The sequence below is a fragment of the Phytophthora ramorum genome, assembly GCF_020800215.1.
Source record: "Phytophthora ramorum isolate Pr-102 chromosome Unknown Phyram_PR-102_s0001, whole genome shotgun sequence".
Lineage (NCBI taxonomy): Eukaryota > Oomycota > Peronosporomycetes > Peronosporales > Peronosporaceae > Phytophthora > Phytophthora ramorum.
In genome coordinates this window covers 3,199,018-3,220,354 of record NW_027150647.1, presented here as the reverse complement: position 1 = coordinate 3,220,354, position 21,337 = coordinate 3,199,018, and the positions used below count along the sequence as shown (strand labels likewise).

General features: G+C 55.1%; 2 protein-coding genes across 2 annotated transcripts; one reads left to right on the top strand and one right to left on the bottom strand.

Moving 5' to 3' along the window:
* Nucleotides 1-3,122: 3,122 nt before the first annotated feature.
* KRP23_760 (uncharacterized protein) lies at nucleotides 3,123-4,055 on the top strand (the record flags this gene model as incomplete). The annotated part of the gene is made up of 1 exon (XM_067892702.1): nucleotides 3,123-4,055. One exon carries the CDS (start codon nucleotides 3,123-3,125, stop codon nucleotides 4,053-4,055), a length of 933 nt encoding a protein of 310 aa, XP_067751323.1.
* Nucleotides 4,056-4,388: 333 nt separating this feature from the next.
* Nucleotides 4,389-5,519, bottom strand: KRP23_759 (putative 12-oxophytodienoate reductase 11; the record flags this gene model as incomplete). The annotated part of the gene is made up of 1 exon (XM_067892691.1): nucleotides 4,389-5,519. The coding sequence occupies one exon, from the start codon at nucleotides 5,517-5,519 to the stop codon at nucleotides 4,389-4,391; it is 1,131 nt and encodes a 376-aa protein (XP_067751322.1).
* Between the last annotated feature and the right edge of the window lie 15,818 nt (nucleotides 5,520-21,337).

Genomic DNA, 21,337 nt, shown 5'->3' with positions numbered 1-21,337 from the left:
CTCCGTTCGAGAGGGCCGCGACGGCGAGACACAGGGCGGTGATTTTACTGCTGCTGAACATCGTTTACGTTGGTAGTGTGTGTGTGTGTGTGTGTGTGTGTGTGTGTGTGTGTGTGTGTGTGTGTGTGTGGTGGTTGTTGTTGCTCTTGTTCTTCGCTCTTGAACGAGGCTGTTCGAATGCGCTTGAGCTGTTGATGGTGAGCTCGAGTGAGGAGATTTGGAAATGAGCTTCTGTCAGCCAGCTAGTGCGACCCCAGCTCGACTGCTCCGATGCAGGCGCGGCAAATGTTAAAGGGAATATGCCAGCGACAAGAGGCAGCCACCAAGTTGAGAGACTTTGCCAGAGTTGATGATGATGACCAGCTTCCCAACAAGTATGCGGAGGCCCAGATGGGCACTAGCTTGCGCCGATCGGATGGCATTTCGCCACGCTGTACGACCATATCGGAACATGTTGGTGCTCATATGGACACCGCACAGCTGACCAGCATGTGAGCTGGTCGAAGCCGAAGCCGCAACACGTACGCGCTGCGAAAACAAGTTTGTCGAACGATATTATCTTCAGGAATTCACTCGCCACTATCATAAAGTGGATGTGCATTGCATTGCATTGCTGGACTGATCCGACACAAGCTCGTCCAACAACCGTTCCTACAACAAGCAGATTTTTTTCTTGGGATTCTGATGATGGGGTCGATGCGGGAGCTGATGTCGTCGGCAAGGGCGGACCTGATGCAAGGCGGACTAATAGATATTGACTGGAACCACATCAAGCACATCAAGTGGAACCACGTCGGGTGGAGTGTCGATGGTTGGAGCCTCAGCGCCGTCCTCTTCGGCGGTGGCTGACGCTTCCCGGACTGTGCGCGTCACCGACTCCAATGGAGTTAACCAGCCTGTGCCGAAGACCAGCGATGCACAAACCACCACGACCGAGGAGACCGCCACTCTCCTGCACCGTCGGTTTCCGAAGATGCCTCGTCCAACTTGGCTTCTCGAAGGACGAGCGCGTGACTCACAACGGAAGATGCGATGTTTGAGGCCATTACGCTTTCCGATACGGCTAGTGACGACGCGTTTGGCTCAGTGGTCTTCGTGTTACGATATACGTGACGAATATTGATTGTGCATGAAGAATATTGGTTGTACGTGAAGAATATTGGTTGTACGTGAAGAATATTGGTTGTACGTGAAGAATATTGGTTGTACGTGAAGAATATTGGTTGTACGTGAAGAATATTGATGTTTAGTAGATACAAGAAAGTCGATTCCTGTTCAAGCTTCTTGTTGAAGTTCTTCTTGATGATGCAGGGAAGTAATGTCCGAATTGTACTGGGTTTTGTATGAGCGAAGTTGAAGTTGTCCCGGTGCAAAACCGCTCATGCACCGGACAGGCTCCAGTTTATTATGCACTGCAATGCGCAACTTGGCAGTGCCGAGCGAGTCCCTGGCGAATTTCTCGACCGACCAGCTCGCTTTCGAACAGCTTGGCGTGCGGGCTGCGACTTCGATGTGCGTGGCCAGCGTCGTCTGTGCCGGCAGCGTCTGTCCATCTGTCCGATACCAGTCATGATCTTGCCAGCTGAGGCTTGTCCATATGCGGCATACGATATCCCCATATACAATGACCCGGCACCTGCCTCGATATGATGATGCCTCGCAATGGGGCGAGTGGTGGTCGAACGGTGAAAACGCTAGTGCCATCTGGCTCTCCGCATACTCGCCGACGACCTGGTCATCATCCCGCCTCCACTGGCAGCAAACACTACTGCAGCCTAGGATCCAAATTTCGAGTAGTCCAACTCGATGGGAGTCGCACTAGCTGGCTGACAGAAGCTCATTTCCAAATCTCCTCACTCGAGCTCACCATCAACAGCTCAAGCGCATTCGAACAGCCTCGTTCAAGAGCGAAGAACAAGAGCAACAACCACCACACACACACACACACTACCAACGTAAACGATGTTCAGCAGCAGTAAAATCACCGCCCTGTGTCTCGCCGTCGCGGCCCTCTCGAACGGAGTAAACGCCAAGGAGGAGGCCGCCCAGACTTTCGGACTCCTTGGCGCTGGGCTACACGGTGGTGCGGGACTGTACGGCAGAGCTGGTGTTGGTGCTGGTGCTGGTGCTGGTGCTGGGCTGTACGGCCGTGGTGTCGGTGTCGGCGTTGGCGGTGTTGGACTCGGCGTGGGTGGCTACGGCAATGGATACGGCAACGGATACGGCAACGGATACGGCAACGGATACAGCAATGGTTATGGCGGTGCTGGAGTAAGCGGGAACGGCGGAGCCAGTGTTGGTGTTGGTGCTGGCGCTGGAGTCGGTGGCACCGCAGGTGTTGGCGGGAATGCTGGCGCTGGCGCTGGCGCTGGAGTGGGCGGTGCGGCCGGTGTTGGTGGCGCTGCTGGTGCTGGAATCGGAGGCTCTGCCGGACTTGGAGGTGGCGTCAGTGGCACCGCTGGTGTCGGTGGTACCGCGGCGGGTAACGCTGGTGCGGGTGTGGGCGGAGGCGCGAGCGGAACTGCTGGTGCTGGTGTGGGCGGAGGTGTGGGCGGAACGGCCAGCGTTGGCGGCAACGCAAATGGTGGTGTTAGCGCTGGTGTGGGCGGGACTGCTGGTGTGGGCGGAGGTGCTAGCACTGGCACCGGTGGGACCGCTACAACAAACGGGAACGGCGGCACGTCTACAGCACAGAACGGCGGCGCCAAGGCGAGTGCGAGCGCCACGACGTCTGGTACCGGGACTGGTGGCACGGGCGCTGCAGCCCAGAAGGGGTACCGCAAACTTCGCTCGGAGTGAGCTGGCTGAGTGTGTCTCTGTCAAAATTGCTTTGAGCTCTGTTGGTGTCGTTGAGTTTGTGCTGTAAGAAAATGTGTGCATTGCATGTTTTACATTGACCTTGAATGTATCTTGCTCGGTTGATTGTTCGCAGCTTGCTTGGTGATGGTGAGAATCGGTCGGGAAGTAAGCTGTCGAGCCGGTCGCTCGGTACACTGTACCAGTATCCCTCCCAGCCAATGGCGCCTCACCTACCCACGCTTTTCAGCCAATCCGTCAGCGCTATCACCACTTCACGGTAAATGCTAACGCCATCGTCCGACTGCGCCTCCTCGCCATCCGCCATGCGCTACGACCAGCAGCAGCCGAGCGACAACCGTCCCAAGCTCTTCATGGCGCCGCCCATGCAGCCGCCCTACGGTCACTACCTGCCGCACGGCATCCCGCACCACACACCCTTAAAGTACGAAAACGGCGCCGCGCCCTATCTGCCGCCCTCCATGCCGGACTACCAGGCACCGCCAAATGACACGCCGTCGTCGGCCAAGCGCTCGCGCGAGGAGCTCAACATGAAGGAGAAGCAGCGCATGTTCAAGCTGAACGAGCGCATCAGCCAGCTGCGCGAGCTGCTGGACGCCGCCGGCATGCAGACCAAGAAGAACAAGCAGTCGGTGCTGGACAACACGGCGCACTTTGTCGAGAAGCTGCAGACGGACTTAAAGGTGGCCCAGCAGAAGGCCGCGCGGGCCGAGAAACAGGCCGAGAGCTTCCGCGCCCTGGCGCCGAGAGGCGACAAAGTGCTGCGACGCGCTTTCGAGAGCTCGTCGACGCCCCGTTTGGTTGTGGATCTTCAGTGCCACACGCTGGCATTTAATGCCGCTTTTGTGAAACATACGGGGCTGGCGGAACCCACGTTGAAGAAGAAGAAGACGCTGCGCCAGTTCGTGTGTGTCGATCAGGAAAAGCTGGATAAAATCGTGGATAAAATTCGCGACACGAAGAAGACGGTGGGCGTACTGGTGAAGGCGTATGCTGCTGGGGGTAAGACGGTTGCAGTGAACTTGATTGCTGCTGTGGTGATGGATGACAGTGGAGAGGCCGTGAACGTCGAGTTCAGTTTGATCCCCGTGGACGTGCAGCAGCAGCGACCCCAGCAGGCGTCCACGAAGCGTCGGAAGGTTGACGTCAAGTCGGACGAGAAGCAGATGCCTGGGAAAGATCCGACCACTGGCGGTGACAAACACGCGGACGAGTCTGCTATTTACGTGCATCTGTGAGCTCAATTTGCTGCGGCTAAAAACCGACAGTGAGCAAGTGCGCTGGAGTGCTGAGTGTAAGCTTAGTGAGGAAGAGTAGTAGGGAACTCAACACGAAGGCGCAACACTTCTAAGGATGGTACGGTACTGACTGAGTGCTCTGTGGCAGTGCAATGGTGGTTGGGTCAAGACGAAACCAACTCCATAAACAATAACATTAATTTTTTGAAAGCAACTTTCCATGTGTGTACGAAGTTAACAAAATGCAAAATGCAAATTAATACTTTCAAGTAATTCTTGTCAAAGGAATTTTATTAGGTGCTGCAAGCAAGCACTATCCACAGAGCGACCAGTCTAGTTGCTGAGCTCGTCCTTGGCCTGGTAGAATGGGAAGTCGTTGTAGCCCTTGCCGCCCAGAGCCGAGTTATAGTACACTTCATGGCCAGCTTCAGGGGTTAACGGCCAGTCGTTCTGGAAACGCTCCGCCAGGTCGGGGTTCGAGATGTACAGCCGTCCAAAGCCCACCATGTCCACCGTTCCGGTGCGAATCGCGCCCTCAGCGCGGTCGCGTGTGTAGTTGTTGTTGGCCATAACGGTGCCCTTGAATGCCGTCTTGGCGTCGAACGCAGTGATATGACGGGACTTGTCCGTGTATCCAAAGCCGAATCCGTCCAGGATGGCAAGGTAACCCAGGTCGTACGCGCTCAGGCGCTCCATCGTGTACTTGAACATCTCGTAGTTGTCTTCGCTGCCCATGCCAGCAAAAGCACCGTTGGGAGCAAGACGCACACCGATACGGTGCGACGGCACTGCCGTCTTGACCGCCTCCACGATCTCCAACAGGAGACGCGCGCGGTTCTCGAACGAGCCGCCGTACTTGTCCGTGCGCTTGTTGGTCGACGACTGCAAGAACTGGTCAATCAGGTAACCGTTGGCGCCGTGGATCTCCACCCCGTCAAAGCCCGCCTTCAGTGCCAGCTCAGCACCGTGACGGTAGGACTCCACCACGCCGGGGATCTCGTCCGTTTCCAGTGCACGCGGAGTCTCGTAGTCCGACGTTTCGTAGTTGGCGTTGCGAGTGTGACCGCCCTCGAGGCGCAAAGCCGACGCAGACACAAGGTCACCCTTGGGGTTGAAGCTCGTGTGGCCTTGGCGACCCATGTGCCACATCTGTAAGAAGATCTTACCTCCCTTCTTGTGGACGCGCTCGGTCACGCGCTTCCAGCCTTCCACGTGGGCGTCTGTGTAGCACGCGGCGGCGTGATACCATCCGTAGGCTTGCTCGGAGATGGCAGTGGCCTCCGAGATGATGAGCCCCGCACCCGCGCGCTGCTCGTAGTACAGCTCGTTGTCTTCAGACGGCACGCGGTCGGCATTGGCGCGTCCACGACTAAGCGGTCCGAAGACGATGCGGTTCTTGAGTTCGAGGTCGTCTCCGAGCTTCAGCGGCGTGAAGAGCTTGTAGTCGGCGGTGATGGCGGCCATGGCTGCAGATTTGGCTAAGACTTTGCTTGATGGTGAGGTGGCAAATTGCTGAGTGAGCTTGGGTAGCTCATCAAGGACAGACACGTGGGACTCGGCGCACAGGTTTTGAGGGAAGACATCATTGAGCCTGTCCTCGGTCAGTGACGTCAGTGATTAAGGGCACCCTGCTGTGATTGGTAGATAATCAGAAACGCGTGTTTGCGTATGCAACTCGGCCGACGAATCTGTGACGTGTGAGCACGAGGAATGGCTACATGTCACGGCACCAGCCTCCCGTGGTAACATGTAGGTCGTTTGCGGGACTACTGGTATGACTCTACTGCGGCACGTCTAGGCATGCATCACGCTTGTCAAGATCTTGCAGTACAGCGACCGACTTACTTAAGTACTAATTCGGTCAACTTGTCTATTTTTAACGGACTAGAAACGTGTCTACGAGCCCCCAAAGCCGTGTACATGCAGCTCTATGGCTGAACATCATTCCAACAACTGAGCTGTGTATTACGTCAGCCACGTACGATGAATTTCATCCGACCGGCAAGTGTGTTTATTCGGTCGAGTGATCATGGAAAGGTGTCCTATCTCGTTGCCCTGCCTGGCAAGTACATGTACGTTTACGAAGACGAACGCTGTGTTTACGAAGAGTCCTGGCTCCTAGGGAAAGTTCTCTGTTCTCTGTACTTACTGGCCGATGTCTCCACCTCGCTTTTCACTGCTTTCAGCTTGCAAGCGCGATGCGATCACGTGTAACAATCCCAACTGGTGATTGTTCAGGGCGTCATCCCTATTGCGTTAGCTGGCTGATTGATTCACCAGGTCCAAGCGCGTTGACGTTGTCGACCATTTATGCCTGGCGACCAGCCCGGAGTAAGCTGCGAGGTGGGCTGACAAAGGACCGGCAACGCTGAGCTCATCAACTCATTCTTCAAAACGCTTCAAGCCCCGCACACCTCGGCAAGAAACCAACCAACCAACCACTCCACTCACCACCACCACCGACCATGACATCCACCAAGAAGACGGTTCTCATCACGGGCAGCACGCGCGGCATCGGCCTCGCCTTCGCTGAGCACTACATCAAGGCTGGGTGGGACGTCATCGGCACGGCGCGCGCCAACAGCAGCACGGAAAAGGTACGATACTGTCGAAGGAGGTATCTTTCATCAACCTCTATGCTGGTGAATGTACTAACAAGGCTGCTTACACTGATCTCACTCGCAGCTGGCAGCGCTCTCCCCTTTCAAGATCGTCACCATGGACACGAGCGACGAGGCCTCGATTGTCGAGGCGGCCCGCCAGCTTGAGGGCGTGGCCATTGACCTGCTCATCAACAACGCCGGGATCGGCCTCCCCAGTGAGCTCGCGTCTGGTACCAAGAACTCGCTCATGCGCCAGTTCGAAGTGAACGCTGTCGGACCGTTCCTCGTGTCGCGTACACTGCTCCCCAACCTGGAGCTCGCGGCGAAGACCCGCGGCAATGCTTCCATCGTGCAGGTATCGTCGTTCATGGGCAGCATCGGTAGCTGCACGAAGGACACTGCGGCCTTCTTCAAGCAAGCAGGCTACGGGTACACGTCATCCAAGGCCGCGCTCAACATGATCACTCGCTTACTGGCAGTCGAACTGCGCGAGAGCAACATCGTGGCCGTGTCACTGCACCCTGGCTACGTGGACACTGACATGACCGAGGGCAAGGCCACGCTGAAGCCATCGGACTCCGTGGCAGCCATGACCGACCTTATCACCAAACTGACCCCCGAGAGCACGGGCAAGTTTTTCAACCTGGACCCGCAGATCCCCGTGTCGGAGCTTCCGTGGTAAGGCGATGAACTGATGCAGCAGTGCTTGCCGACATCGCACTTCACCGTTTGGTTTGCATCGTGCAATTTCTTAGCATACGTAGAGTCGCAGACTATTCGTTGTGCTCTTGGCAATCATCAGCGTGATTTCGCGCTTTTGAGGTGCCACGTAAGGAACCGAGAAATCAATGGTCAAAGAAAAAGCAACACATTTTATTTTTACAACAGGACTAACAAAATGTAAACAAACTCATCGACAGCAATGAAGTTTCCAACGGAGGCTTGCCAAGACTCACCAACGGCACTCAATGGCATCAGCCAGTTCACTCCGAGCGAAGTTTGCGGTACCCCTTCTGGGCTGCAGCGCCCGTGCCACCAGTCCCGGTACCAGACGTCGTGGCGCTCGCACTCGCCTTGGCGCCGCCGTTCCCGTTCGTTGTAGCGGTCCCACCGGTGCCAGTGCTAGCACCTCCGCCCACACCAGCAGTCCCGCTTACTCCAGCAGTGCCGCCGACTCCAGCACCGCCATAACCATTGCTGTATCCGTTGCCGTATCTGTTGCCGTATCCATTGCCGTAGCCACCCACGCCGAGTCCAACACCACCAACGCCGACACCGACACCACGGCCGTACAGCCCAGCACCAGCACCAGCGCCAACACCAGCTCTGCCGTACAGTCCCGCACCACCGTGTAGCCCAGCGCCAAGGAGTCCGAAAGTCTGGGCGGCCTCCTCCTTGGCGTTTACTCCGTTCGAGAGGGCCGCGACGGCGAGACACAGGGCGGTGATTTTACTGCTGCTGAACATCGTTTACGTTGGTAGTGTGTGTGTGTGTGTGTGTGATGGTTGTTGTTGCTCTTGTTCTTCGCTCTTGAACGAGGCTGTTCGAATGCGCTTGAGCTGTTGATGGTGAGCTCGAGTGAGGAGATTTGGAAATGAGCTTCTGTCAGCCAGCTAGTGCGACTCCCATCGAGTTGGACTACTCGAAATTTGGATCCTAGGCTGCAGTAGTGTTTGCTGCCAGTGGAGGCGGGATGATGACCAGGTCGTCGGCGAGTATGCGGAGAGCCAGATGGCACTAGCGTTTTCACCGTTCGACCACCACTCGCCCCATTGCGAGGCATCATCATATCGAGGCAGGTGCCGGGTCATTGTATATGGGGCATATCGTATGCCGCATATGGACAAGCCTCAGCTGGCAAGATCATGACTGGAATCGGTCAGATAGAGAGACCCTGCCGGCACAGACGACGCTGGCCACGCACGTCGAAGTCGCAGCCCGCACGCCAAGCTGTTCGAAAGCGAGCTGGTCGGTCGAGAAATTCGCCAGGGACTCGCTCGGCACTGCCAAGTTGCGCATTACAGTGCGATAATAAAACTGGAGCCTGATGTTTTTGTTTTGCACAACCGCCAGGAACAGTTTTTTTATTTACAAAAAGCGCAAACGTAACATATTTTTGGGGTCGGTTACCGGATCTGGATCAAACTAAATAGTCCCAGCTGTGATATAGGTGCATACAAAATGGTAAATTTTGATCAACCCTGACCCAAAAAATAATGCGCGGTTTGGCAGCTGACACAAATCATTGTGCTGACTTCAGCAATGCTGAGAGGGGCGGACACTCGCGCGTAGCAGCTTTAGCGTCGAGTGAGTACCAGAACGAAGAGAGGGAGAGGATGAGCGCTTCTGCGATTGCGAGTGAAACTCAAAGTGATATTAGTTTAGCCACGTGCCGTGCACGAGGAGGAAAGCATCAAGCCCAAAGCCCCCGTTCACTCGCAACCCAAAATAGTTGGTTGCCATCCATGAAGGATGGCAAGCCCCAATCAATCAAGGTTAGCGAGTGGCTTCCTAGTCATACTGAGACCTGACCAGACGTGAGTCACTAGGAGAGACTCATAGGAAGTTATTAGCTTTAGAGAGATATGGCGTCAATGTACCTCACTGAGAAACGAGTCACTAGGAGATTGTCTGCTTCGTCGTTGTCGGCTCCACTAGGGACATTGCCATTTGTCACACCTTGTGGCTCTGCTTCTGACTTAGTAACTTCAATGGTTTTCATATCAGAAACTGTGTGGGGATTCTCACAGCCATGCTCCTCCTGCATCGCATGCATGCAACACTTCATCGACTACCTACATTCCTTGGCTGCAAGAACAAACAAGAACAACCACCACCAGCATTCCGGAGAGGTTGGCAAGCTCGAGCAATCGAGACCAGCACTCCGTGGCACCGCACCAGCACTCTGCAGCCAACTGCCGGAGTAAACAGCACAGCGTAATTGTAGTGGGTCTGCTTAGACCCACTACTTAAGCTTACACGTGTGCGCACGTGTATGAGGAAGCGTAGGAGTAATTCACTTAAGTTCAGTATACTTGTGTCCACAAGTATACTTAAACCTAGATAAATGAACCAAACGAAAGCTTAGGTGGTAAATGAGAACTGTATTGATTGTAAATGGGGTTTCCTCCTAAAACTGATATTTCTAATGAGAGGTTCTGCCATTGGATGGCTGGCAGAACCCCTATCTATTGAATGACTCTCATTGGTAGAAAGGTGTTACTTTCTACCAGTCATATGCCTTTTGCTATGAATGTGGACCACCCTGTGGTGGTCACCTGAATGTATGCCTTAGTGCATGTTGCACTAAGGTAGGAGGTGAACCGAATGTGTAGCCCCGCTACACCATCCCCCCGTTAGGATTTGACGTGCCGGTCTCGACACGTCAATCCGTATTTTCTTCGGGAGAACACGTGCTCATTCCCAATGAGCACGCCAACGACGTCTTCGTCCAAGACGCCGGCCGCTTCGGCAACAGCAAGTGCTGTCGTCGCCTCCAAGGCGACGACGGCCGCTGCCTCAGCCACGACCGCTACTGGCATCGCCTCGACGGCGATGCCGACAAGCGCGGCAACAGAGAGTCGCCTCTCTGTTGCTGGATACCACTCGAGATGGCATGAGAAACATGCCATCCGAAACAAGACAGGCAAGATCATTGCTGTCGAAACCGGAGTGGGCATCTACTCTCCGGGTGGAGAGGGAGTTCCCCTCGACTACGGAAGCGAAGTCGAGGCGGGGGAACTCGAAGGAGACAAGGACATCTTGTCTCCGGGCCACACTGACCCCAATGTGGGTCTGCGTCGTCCACGCGAGGACGACCCGAACGCTTCGAGCTCGAAGCGTTCGCGCAGCGGCAGTGGAACACCGCTCGCTGCCGCTGGAGCCTTGACGACTCCGCGGGATGGAGATGACTCTGCTCCATCCGCTGTTGTTGCGGCCTCGCACACTGAGCCAGTGCGCGAGCCGTGGATGCCGTCTCAGTCTGAGATCGGCAGCCGATTCGGTGCGACCGCGCCACCGAATCTGTACGCGCTGTACTCGTGCAACGCCATCGTTGACGATGACGTCGCGAAGCGATTACACTTTGATCCGTTAACGAATCAAAGGCGCGACTACTACATCGGGCTCTTCCATGAGCTCCGATGGTTTGCGAGCAAGAAGACTTCTCGCAGAAGCAAAGTGCCCGAGTGGCAGGCACTTTGTCAAAGTTGGAGTGCTTTTGTTGAAAACTTCAACAAGAACCCCGCTGGCTATCGTGACCGGATTAGCCAGGCGCGGGAGCGCTACGAGAAGTTCTTGAAGCGTGGTAAACTTGAACGACTGCACCATGGTGCAGTCGGTATTGGACTTCCTTGCGCAGTGCCTTATGACACTGCTTGTGAGTACTGCTACCCCGGAGCAGTACGCATCACCGAGCGGGACGTCAACGGGTACACGTCCATGTGTGTACCTGACGACCTCAAGACCCTGCGCGCCAGTTTTCAGGCGCAGGCGTCTTCTAGTGCTGCGGATAATCGCAGCACTTATCCGAGTGCTGTAGGCGACTACAGCGCTCGCCCAAGTTTTACGCCCTTCGGCGGAGGTGGCGGTGGCGGCCTTCGTACGCCGTCACCATTTCCGGAATGTCCTCCATCAGGACATTCCGTGATTCCCACGTATCGTGTTGGGGAGGAAACCCTCATCCAACGAATACGAAAATGAACCGGACCTCGGGTCTGGTTCCGATGACCAACAATTCGCTGGACGATCCAGCGAGTTGCCCCGCGTGCGTCTCGCAACGGGGGTGGGGGGGGGGGGGCGGGTAGACGCCCCGGGTTTGGTCAACCAAACCTTGAGTCTCGTTTGGAGGCTGTTGAGCGTCTCCAAGCGTCGCAGTTCGCTGCTCTGCGTCAGGAGCTGAGCTTGTTAAAGACTCAGCTCGCGGAGGTTGCGCAGACGACCTCGAACGTAAAGGTCGAGGTCGGGACGAGGCTCTCTGGCGCCTTGAAGCGCGTCGCCGCGCTCGAGAGCGCTTTGGCGAGTCACCAGACGTAGGTGACTCGTGCTGCACGTACGGCTTCAGCCGCCCAACGTAAAACGTTGGGTGCAAGCGCATGCTGGACGGTATGTCCAGTGTGTACGCGTTGCCATGGTTCGCCAACACGGTGAATGGCCCAATGAAGCGCGGAGCAAGCTTGCTTGCTCCGAAATCGGAAACTGCATGTTTAGCTAGGTTCTGCGTAGCTAACAGAACTAATGAACCAACTTTGAATTCATTTGTGTTTCCCCTGCCGGAGTTATCGGCATTCAGCTTCTGTCGATCGACAGAAGCTGCTATTGCATCTTGGACAAACCGAATTACGGCTTGTCGACGCTGGACAAAGTCCATTGCATCCGAGCTGAACCCCTGGTTCAGTTCGTGCTCCTTGTTCGCAGCAGGCCCGGCCTGCGCGTGATGTTCGTTGTCGTTTAAAGTGTCTACGCCCGTCGTAGACACTGTCTTGTCGTCGCCATGACTGCGCGCAGTACGTGCCCGAGTCGTCACAGCTGATACATTGCTTGTATCAGCGTGCTTATCCGGTTGTTTTGAATTAACCGGATATCCTCCCCCACTTAAGGAAGGAGCTACCGCACCGAGTACGCTCGGTACGCGTGGGTGCCTCATGGCATTCACGTAGAACGGTGTGTGTCCTGTCGAGACATGCACCGAGTTGTTGATGGCGAACTCCGCCATCGGCAAGCAGTCGCTCCATTGATGGAACGAGTGCGCGTAGCTCTTCATGGTGTCAACCAGCACGCGGTTGACACGCTCTGTTTGTCCGTCGGTCTGCGGGTGATCCGCAGTCGACATGGACAACTGCGTCCCAAGAAGTGTAAACACTTCTTGCCAGAATCGCGCTGTAAAGCGCGGATCCCGATCCGACACGATGTCGAGTGGCATGCCATGGTGTCTAAACACCATGTCGACAAACAGACATGCCGTCTGTTTGGCTGTCACCTCGGCTGGTACTGCAGCAAGATGCACCATCTTGCTGAAGCGGTCAACAAAGACCACAATACCAGTCCTCCGCTTGTTGTCTTGCGGAAGACCAAAAACAAAGTCCATTGAAATGGACTGCCAGCACTCCGACGGAGTCGGTAGTGATTGAAGCGGAGCCTGCGAGTTGGGCGCAGGCTTCACGCGCTGGCATACCTCGCAAGCACGAACGTACTTGCGTACCCACTTGTACTGGTGACTCCAATAGAAGTCACGCGTGAGAAGCAAATATGTCTTCTCACGGCCAGGATGTCCCGATGTCGGGGCATCGTGGTACTCATACGTGATCTTGAGCTTCAGCTCATGATCATCCGGCACGACAATGCGATCTGCGTTGTCGTCGACTGCGCTGTAAAGCAGCAGACCATTGTGTACACGATAATGGTGTACACGGGCACGAAGGTGTTTGGCCAGCTTCTGACGAGACTTGTCAGAAGGTGTGGAGAAGTACTCCAACAATTGCTTCGCATCCGCATCATGTGCGTATGCGGCCTTCACTTCGTCCAGCAAGGACGACGAGGGTGTAGTCGTCCTGACGACGCCAACTGCGTTGGCGTCGGCCTCTTGCACCGCATAATCTGGTCGACGCGAAAGCGCGTCGGCCACGACATTCAACCTTCCAGGTTTGTACTCAACCTGGAAGTTGTATTCAGCAAAGAATGACAGCCACCGTGCCATTCTTTGTGATATGTGCGGCGACTTGATCGCCGTACGCAACGATGCGTGGTCGGTGTAGACCACGAATGGTCTACTCCCAAGTAGATACACTCGAAACTTTGCGAGTGCATACTTCATGGCAAGGAGTTCCTTGTCATGTACCGGGTAATTGCGCTCAGCTGGCTTCAGCTGACGCGATTGGTAGTAAACCACATGATCACGACCTTCGTGATCGAGTTGCATCAGTGCGCATCCGATCGCGAAATCGGATGCATCGCACACCACGTGGAATGGGCGATCTTGGTCGGCCACCGCCAAGATCGGCGCCTCCGTCAAGCCCTGCTTGACTGCTTCGAAGGCCTGCTGACAATCAGCAGTTCATTCCCATGCAGCCTCTTTCTTTAAGAGCTGCGACAGCGGGCGAATCTTGCCCGCGTAGTTGCTCACGTCCTTGCACAAGTACGTGGCGAGTCCAAGGAACTGCCGCAGTTCCTTTACATTTGAAGGCGTAGGCCATTCATTGATCACTCTGACCTTTCCTGGGTCAGGGCGTACGCCGTTCTTCCCCACGAGACACCCAAGTACGGGTATCTCGGTCGCCCCGAAGATACACTTCTTCAGGTTCGCGTAGAGCTTGTGCTTTCGCATGAGCTCAAGCAACTTGCGGAGATGCTCTGTATGCATCTCCACATCCGATTTCCCATTCACAGCCCGGCTGTGAATGAACACGTCGTCGAAATAGCTCGGTGCGAAGTCGCGCACCGAGCGCAACAAGTGCGTGACGCACCTGTTGAACGTCGCTGGGGCGTTCTTCAGCCCCTGCGGCATCACGAGCCACTCCCAGAGCATGCCGCTCGGAGTGCTTACTGCTGTGAGAGGGATATCACTCTCACGCATGAGGATCTGATAGAACCCGTCTCTCAGATCCAGAGTACTGAAGATAGTACTCGAGGTCATCGAATCGATGATCACATCTTTTCGAGGTATCGGCGTTTGCGCCGGTACCGTCGCATCGTTCAGCTTGTTGTACGCATGAACGATGCGCCACCCGCCCTGTGGTTTCTTCACACAGAACGTAGACGCGCTGTGCGGGGACTTCGATTCCCGCACTTGTCCTGCATTGCGACGACTTTCAAAGAAGTCGTCGATTGCCTTGACTTGCTCACGCGGCAGTGGCCACTGTCGCGTGACGCAGTACTTCGTTCCCGGCACGAGATCAATCTCGTGCTGAACACCCTTATCCTGCGGTAACTCCGCAGGAATGTCGTCCGGGAGTACATCCTTGTACTCACGCAAGACCTTGTAAAAGGGGCTCGCCTTGAGCGAGTCCCAGCCTTGCTCGTCGAAGCGTTCCTTCTTCGACTTCGCGCTGAGGGCGTCCGCGCCCTCAGAGATGAGCTGATTCAGCTCTTCTGCTTCACACGTCATCCTCTCGACGTCCGAGAGGATGCAGATCTGCTCGATGCGTCCATCGTGCAGGTCGCGAGCGAAACGCTTCCAGCTTGTGACTGGGAGCGACATCAACTCCGACGCTAACGTCGGAGGATTATTCAGCCTCATCTTCTTGTATTGGAGACCAATACTCGTACGCGTCAAGACATTCAATGTCTCGACGGTCGTCTCCAACTCCTGTGTCTGCCCGGCAGACACTGCTTGTAGCGTCTCGGTCCCTGACCGAGACTTGCGCAGCTTTTCTTGCTTGCGCCGTTCACTTCTCGTGCGGAGCCCGGCTCCGCGAGTTCTTCTTGTCCAGGCCCGGCCGTGGACAGTTGTTCCTTGTATTCGCCGGCGGGTTCTACCCGCGGGCGCACGCGTTCAAGCCCGGCTTGATCGCGCACCGCTTCGTCGTGCAGCCCGGCTGCACGCGAGCTCGCAAGCATTTCCGGTGCGGGACGTTTGCAACCGTCCGCACTGCTTGCAGCGTCGGCTCCCAGAGCCGACGCGTCTTCTTTATCTCTACGCCTAACGGCGGAGTGTCTTTCGACCAATTGTGTGTCGACATTACCTGTCGACACTACCGCGTCGCCCCGGACGCTTCGAGACCCTCTCGAATCGGATTGAACCAGGCCCTGCTGATTCGGTTCACATCTTCTCCCAACGACTCTCGCAGTCGTTGGCGTTCGCTTGGGGTGACCGGAGACAGCCGCATTCCGCGCTGTCTCTAGTGGAGGGCCGCATGCACCACGTGGTGCATGTGCTGCGCCGACAGGGCCATCGCTCTCTGTCGCGCTGCTGCTGCTCCCGAAGCGCACGATCGTGCGCTTCGTCCAGTCGATCACCGGATCATGCCGTGCAAGCCACGGCATGCCCAACACCATATCGAACTTATCGTCCAGTTCGAGGACGATAAGCTCGTCGACGAACTCCTTCTCTTGGTAAGAGAAGCGTACGCGTACGATACGCTTCTCGGTTCTAACAACGACACCCGTTGCTAGCCTCACTTCCAATAGACTTCGAGGTGTTTCCACCTCCTCGAAGTCAAGCCTTGGAAGGCTCTGCAGTCGAACAAAGTTGTTCGACGCTCCACAGTCCACTAGAGCACGAAGAGACTTCTCTCTCTTCGAGCTTACCTTCAGGATGACAAGGTTCGGCTTGTCATCTTGCTTCTTGCAGTGAGATTGACTCTCACTGGGGGCAGCGATCTTCATTGCAGCGTGTCCGATGTCGACACGCTCGATCGCATCACCAGCAGGGCGCCCCGCGCCTGCTGGTCCCTTTAGTTTTTGATTGCCCGTGGCGATACTGGGTATCGCCACGACGGCTCCTCGCCGCGTGCACAGGTGCTGTGCACTCGCGGGCATAGTGACCGATGTTTCCGCAGCGGAAACAACGCACATTTGTTGATCCACGACGCTGCTGGGAACCAGCAGCCGTCGCACTCGAGAGGTCCATTGGTTCGGGACCTCCCGACGGCCTTACCACCGGTCGTGGCATTAGCCGTGGGGCGTTCACATGCCGTTTAGCCTGCCGCAGGCTAAACTCTTCTTGCATTGCGAGCGCAATTGCAGCCTCGAGAGTATTTGGATACGCTCGGAAGAGATAGGTCTTCACAGGCCCATCTCTAAGGCCCTTCATGAACGTGACGACCTTTGTCGCCTCGTCAATCGGGTTGGTCACGATGTTCGAGACCAAGTACCGTGCCCTTTGGGCGTAAGCATGCACGTCATGCTTGCCCTGTTGCAGATCGAGGAACTCCGCCCTCGATCAGAACTCGTTTTGCGGGGGCTCAAACGCTAGTTTGAGCTCCTCCTTGAACTCTTCGTACGTGCTAAAGCACGTAGGATCTGTGAGTCGGCGTCCGTACGCCCAACTCCTCGCTCGTCCGCCAAGACATGACATGGCGAACGCAACCTTCGACAACGGGTCGACGATACGTCGAGCCGCAATGGCAGTGTCGACCTCGACAAGCCAACGGAGGAGAGGCTCGCCCTCTCTTCCAACGTAGCTGCTTACGTGGAGTTTTAATGACTCCACGCGCGGTGTGGCCGATGGCGACACCGAAGTTCGAGCAGCGGTTTCACGCTGTTCCTTCACGATGAAACCCAGAGCAACACCGTGTTGCTCCGTCGGTGATAGCGTTCGCAACATCGTTGCTACCGCCGCTTCCCCAATGACTGTTGACAGTCGTTGGAGGGCCTCCCACTCTGGTTCCGACAGGTGGGGGCAGTCTGCACGCGCAACATGCGTTGCAGACGTGTTTGGGCTACCCACGGACATGTTACTGTCCGAGGGCAGGTTCTCAGCCCCGCGTTCGTATTCCATACGAACGTGTTAGTCAGTCGTTGGACGGACTACAAAGTGCTACCAGGTGTAGTGGGTCTGCTTAGACCCACTACTTAAGCTTACACGTGTGCGCACGTGTATGAGGAAGCGTAGGAGTAATTCACTTAAGTTCAGTATACTTGTGTCCACAAGTATACTTAAACCTAGATAAATGAACCAAACGAAAGCTTAGGTGGTAAATGAGAACTGTATTGATTGTAAATGGGGTTTCCTCCTAAAACTGATATTTCTAATGAGAGGTTCTGCCATTGGATGGCTGGCAGAACCCCTATCTATTGAATGACTCTCATTGGTAGAAAGGTGTTACTTTCTACCAGTCATATGCCTTTTGCTATGAATGTGGACCACCCTGTGGTGGTCACCTGAATGTATGCCTTAGTGCATGTTGCACTAAGGTGGGAGGTGAACCGAATGTGTAGCCCCGCTACAGTAATCGACATGTATTCTGGCAGCCCAGAGCGGCTCCCTTCGGGTACAGGGCCACACCCAGGGCACTACATATAGAAGACGAGCAGAGAGGATTGAACCGATTCGGATAAGCAAGACAATAGCAGACACAATTCAATTTGCAACAAAACAACAAGCAGCACCTGGATTTGCCATAAAGAATTCTTTGGCTTTCAAGTCTTGGAATCGAATCGCATGCAAAAACGCATATCACGCCGCGGAGCAAGGCCAAGTTCTCTCACACTAGGTATGAGTGGTGGCGACCACTTGGATAGCGACGGCGACGTCAAGATGAACGTGTCGCAGCCCATGTACGAGTTCATCACGGCCCCAACGTTGAAATGGTGGGACCAGGCGTCACTTGTCAATTGGACTCGGGAGATGAAGCGCTACGTGGACAAGATTGCCGAGCTCTGCGCGACAACTGGAGAAAATCCAGAACGCATTTTGCGCCAGCGTGAAGTCTTGCTTCGACGTCGACATTCTGGCCGTGATCGCCCGCTACGTCCTGTACAAGTCCGTAGCTGAGGTGAATGACATTGAATCGGTGGCTGAAATCGAGAAACGGTGCAGCCACCTGAAAAACGCCCACGTTCCTGATTTGGATCGTTTCTTTCGCGACCGATTAAAGATGAACCTGCGCATTGACGATTGTGATGCCCACATCCTGGATTACTTCGCCGACTTTGACCGCATCATTGAGGATAATGGGCTGACAGCACAGCTCGGGATATGCCTGGAGACAGACCTCTCGCATGGAGCAGCGCTGTAAGCTGCTGATCAACAGTCTGCAGCCCGAGGAGCTGCGGGTTGGGACTCAACGCATGGTGAAACTGGAGCATTGAGAGGCCGCAACGAGCTGAGTGAAGCTTTATCCTCTCGTATTGCAGCGCGCCCGTCTGCAACAGCATTTACCACTATCTCAGACAGGAGTTTGGGAAGAGCAAGGACGCCAAGAAACAAGCTCCAGTGGTGAGGACAGCAGCACCGGCATCAAAACCCACGGCTCAAGATGACAGCAAGCCAAATCCTGAGCATTACAAGCATGGAGCTGCAGTCGCAGCAGCTTCAAACCCCCAGCAGAGGCAACCGCCCCGCACAGGCTACTGGGTTTGCAAGGACCCGCATTGGCTCGACGACTGCCTAACAGCCAGTGATGCAGAGAAAGAGAGCGCTCGGCAGAAAATTACCGAGATGCGCAGCAGCCGCATGCAGGTGAAGCGATGGCGTCTACGCGGTTACGCGGCAGGTGATTACCAGTCTGTCCACCTCAATGACCTTATTGACGTACCATTCTGCCCAGATAGTGGAGCCGACGCCAACGTTGTGCGCGCCGTGTGATTGACGACCTTGTCGAGCTGCAGAGTGACGTCAAGTTGGAACCGCTTGCAGTGCCGCATGAGGTGGAGATGTATGATGGTCGAGTTACAGTGTGTACAGAGGAAGCACATCTGGATCTGCGCATTAACACAGCAGCGGGGCCTGTCAATCTCGACCAAGTTCCGTGCACGGTACTGGATGCGGACACTGATGAGTTCTTGCTGGGCAAAAAAAACTTTGTGTTCGCTTGGAATTGACATGGGTCGGATGATTGACCAGCTTGCGGTGGCTCCGAACCATGATGACTCAGATGATGGTCTTCCACCTGACTCTGTGTTTGGTATTATCGACGCTGGGGCACATGCTGAGCGTTTGCGCACAATGGTGATGGAAGCAGTGTCCAACGGGTTTCCGACGGAGCATGCAGATGCACTGGGCGACCTAGTATCGGAGTTCAGGGATGTTTTTCGTTCCGAGTTGGAGACCGGTGAACCAGCACGAGTAAAACTTCTGAGGGTACAGTTGAAAGCTGATGCTGTACCCTATCGCGGCAAGGCTCGTAGCTATCCACCGTTGCAACAGCAGTTCCTTTGAGAGACACGAAGGAATTAGAAGACCGGGGATTGATTCGCAATAACAATTTGAGTCGCTGGGCTTCGGCAGTCGTTCCTGTGAAGAAACCTGGAACGCAAGGGGAATTTGGGATGACCATAGACTATTGAAGGTTGAACGCAATGACTTTGCCTATTGGGGGCACAGCACCCAACCTATCGGTGGTAACTAGTTCGGTTCGTGGATCATGTGGGTTTGCCAGCTTTGACCTCCACAAAGGCTTTTGGCAAATGGGTTTGCCAGCTTTGACCTCCACAAAGGCTTTTGGCAAATGGGTTTGCACGCGGATTCGCAAGATATGTTCAGCTTTATGTCTCCTGACGCTATCTACACTCCGACTCGAGTGCCTCAAGGAGCCACCGATAGTGCATTGCACTTTCAGAACCGGATGCAGTTCGTGTTTGACCCGTTGCACTACAATGCAGTTTTAATCTGGATCGGCGATGTCATTCTGTTTGCAAAGACTGTTGAGGAGTTTCTGCAGGCTTTGCGGAAGTTCTTCGAGTTGCTTCGTGAGTTTAATTTGAAACTCAACATCATGAAGAGTAAGCTATTCCAGCTTCAGGCAAAGTGGCGTGGTCGACTCATTAGTGGAGATGGTGTTGCCCATGACCCCGAGTGGATTGATGCCCTGAGGGTGCTGCCATTGCCAGAGACGGCAGGAGATCTGCAATACTTCTTGTACGCCGCGAATTGGCTTCGAGATTCTATCGTGGATTTCGGTCGGCATGCGGCGCCTCTACAAGCTAAGCTCGACGCAGCTTTGAAAGGCACGAGCAGGCGTCGGCAGCAAGCTTTGCGCATTCCGTTGGTTTGGAGCGACGATGAGAAGTCCACTTACACCATGATACTCGAGCGGATCGGCGCTTCGACTTCGCTCGCGTTCCCAGACCCCAGCCAGCAGATTTGCGTATTCTCGGACGCAAGTGATGTGGGTTATGCAATTGTGGTGACGCAGGTTGCTGCCTGGAAGAACGACTTGCCCATCCATGAGCAACAGCATCAGTTGCTGGTGTGCAAAGGGGGAATGTTTCGCGACTCGCAGGCCAACTGGAGTATCGTTGAAAAGGAAGCGTTTCCGATCGTCCGAGCGTGCACTACGCTGGAGTATTTGCTGCCGCGTGCAAATGGTTTTCGGTTATACTGTGACCATGCGAACCTGCTCGCGATTTTTGCCCCGGACAAAGAGCTCAAGAAGCATGTCACAGCGAAGCTGCAGGGTTGGGCCATGTGCCTAACTGGGTACATCTACACAATCGAGCATATTCCCGGAGCGAATAACCTATGGGCGGACATCGTGTCGAGATGGTGGTATGTGCGGGACGGCAGTCAGTCTGTGAAGAAGATTAACTTTATGCGTACCCGCAGCGCGCAGGAAGTCTCGCAGCTTCGACCATTGGAGGACGGCGCGTTTGATTGGCCTTCAAATGAAAGTCTTGCTGACGCTCAGCAGAGGCATGTACGATCAGCACCACCTGACCACACAATGGTGGATGGTTTGGTGTGTGTTGACGGCAAGCCGTGGATTCCTGTCGCAGCGAAGCGTTTGCTGGGTCGCATATTGGTTGTAGCCCATGCTGGATCCCAAGGACATCGAGGAGAGCAGGCAATGCTGAATACAATGAGTCGCTTTGCATTACTGGTATTATCAAGCGATTTGTGAGAACGTGTCTATTGTGCAAGCACGTGAAGGGACCGCATGTGATTCAGCGCCCGTGGGGACCTACGCTAAAGTGCAGCAGACGCAATGAAGTTTTGCACTGGGACTTTTTGTCGTTGACTCCGAGTCATGGGGACCTGCGCAACGGACTCGTATTGAAGGATGATTTGACGCATTTCTGCGA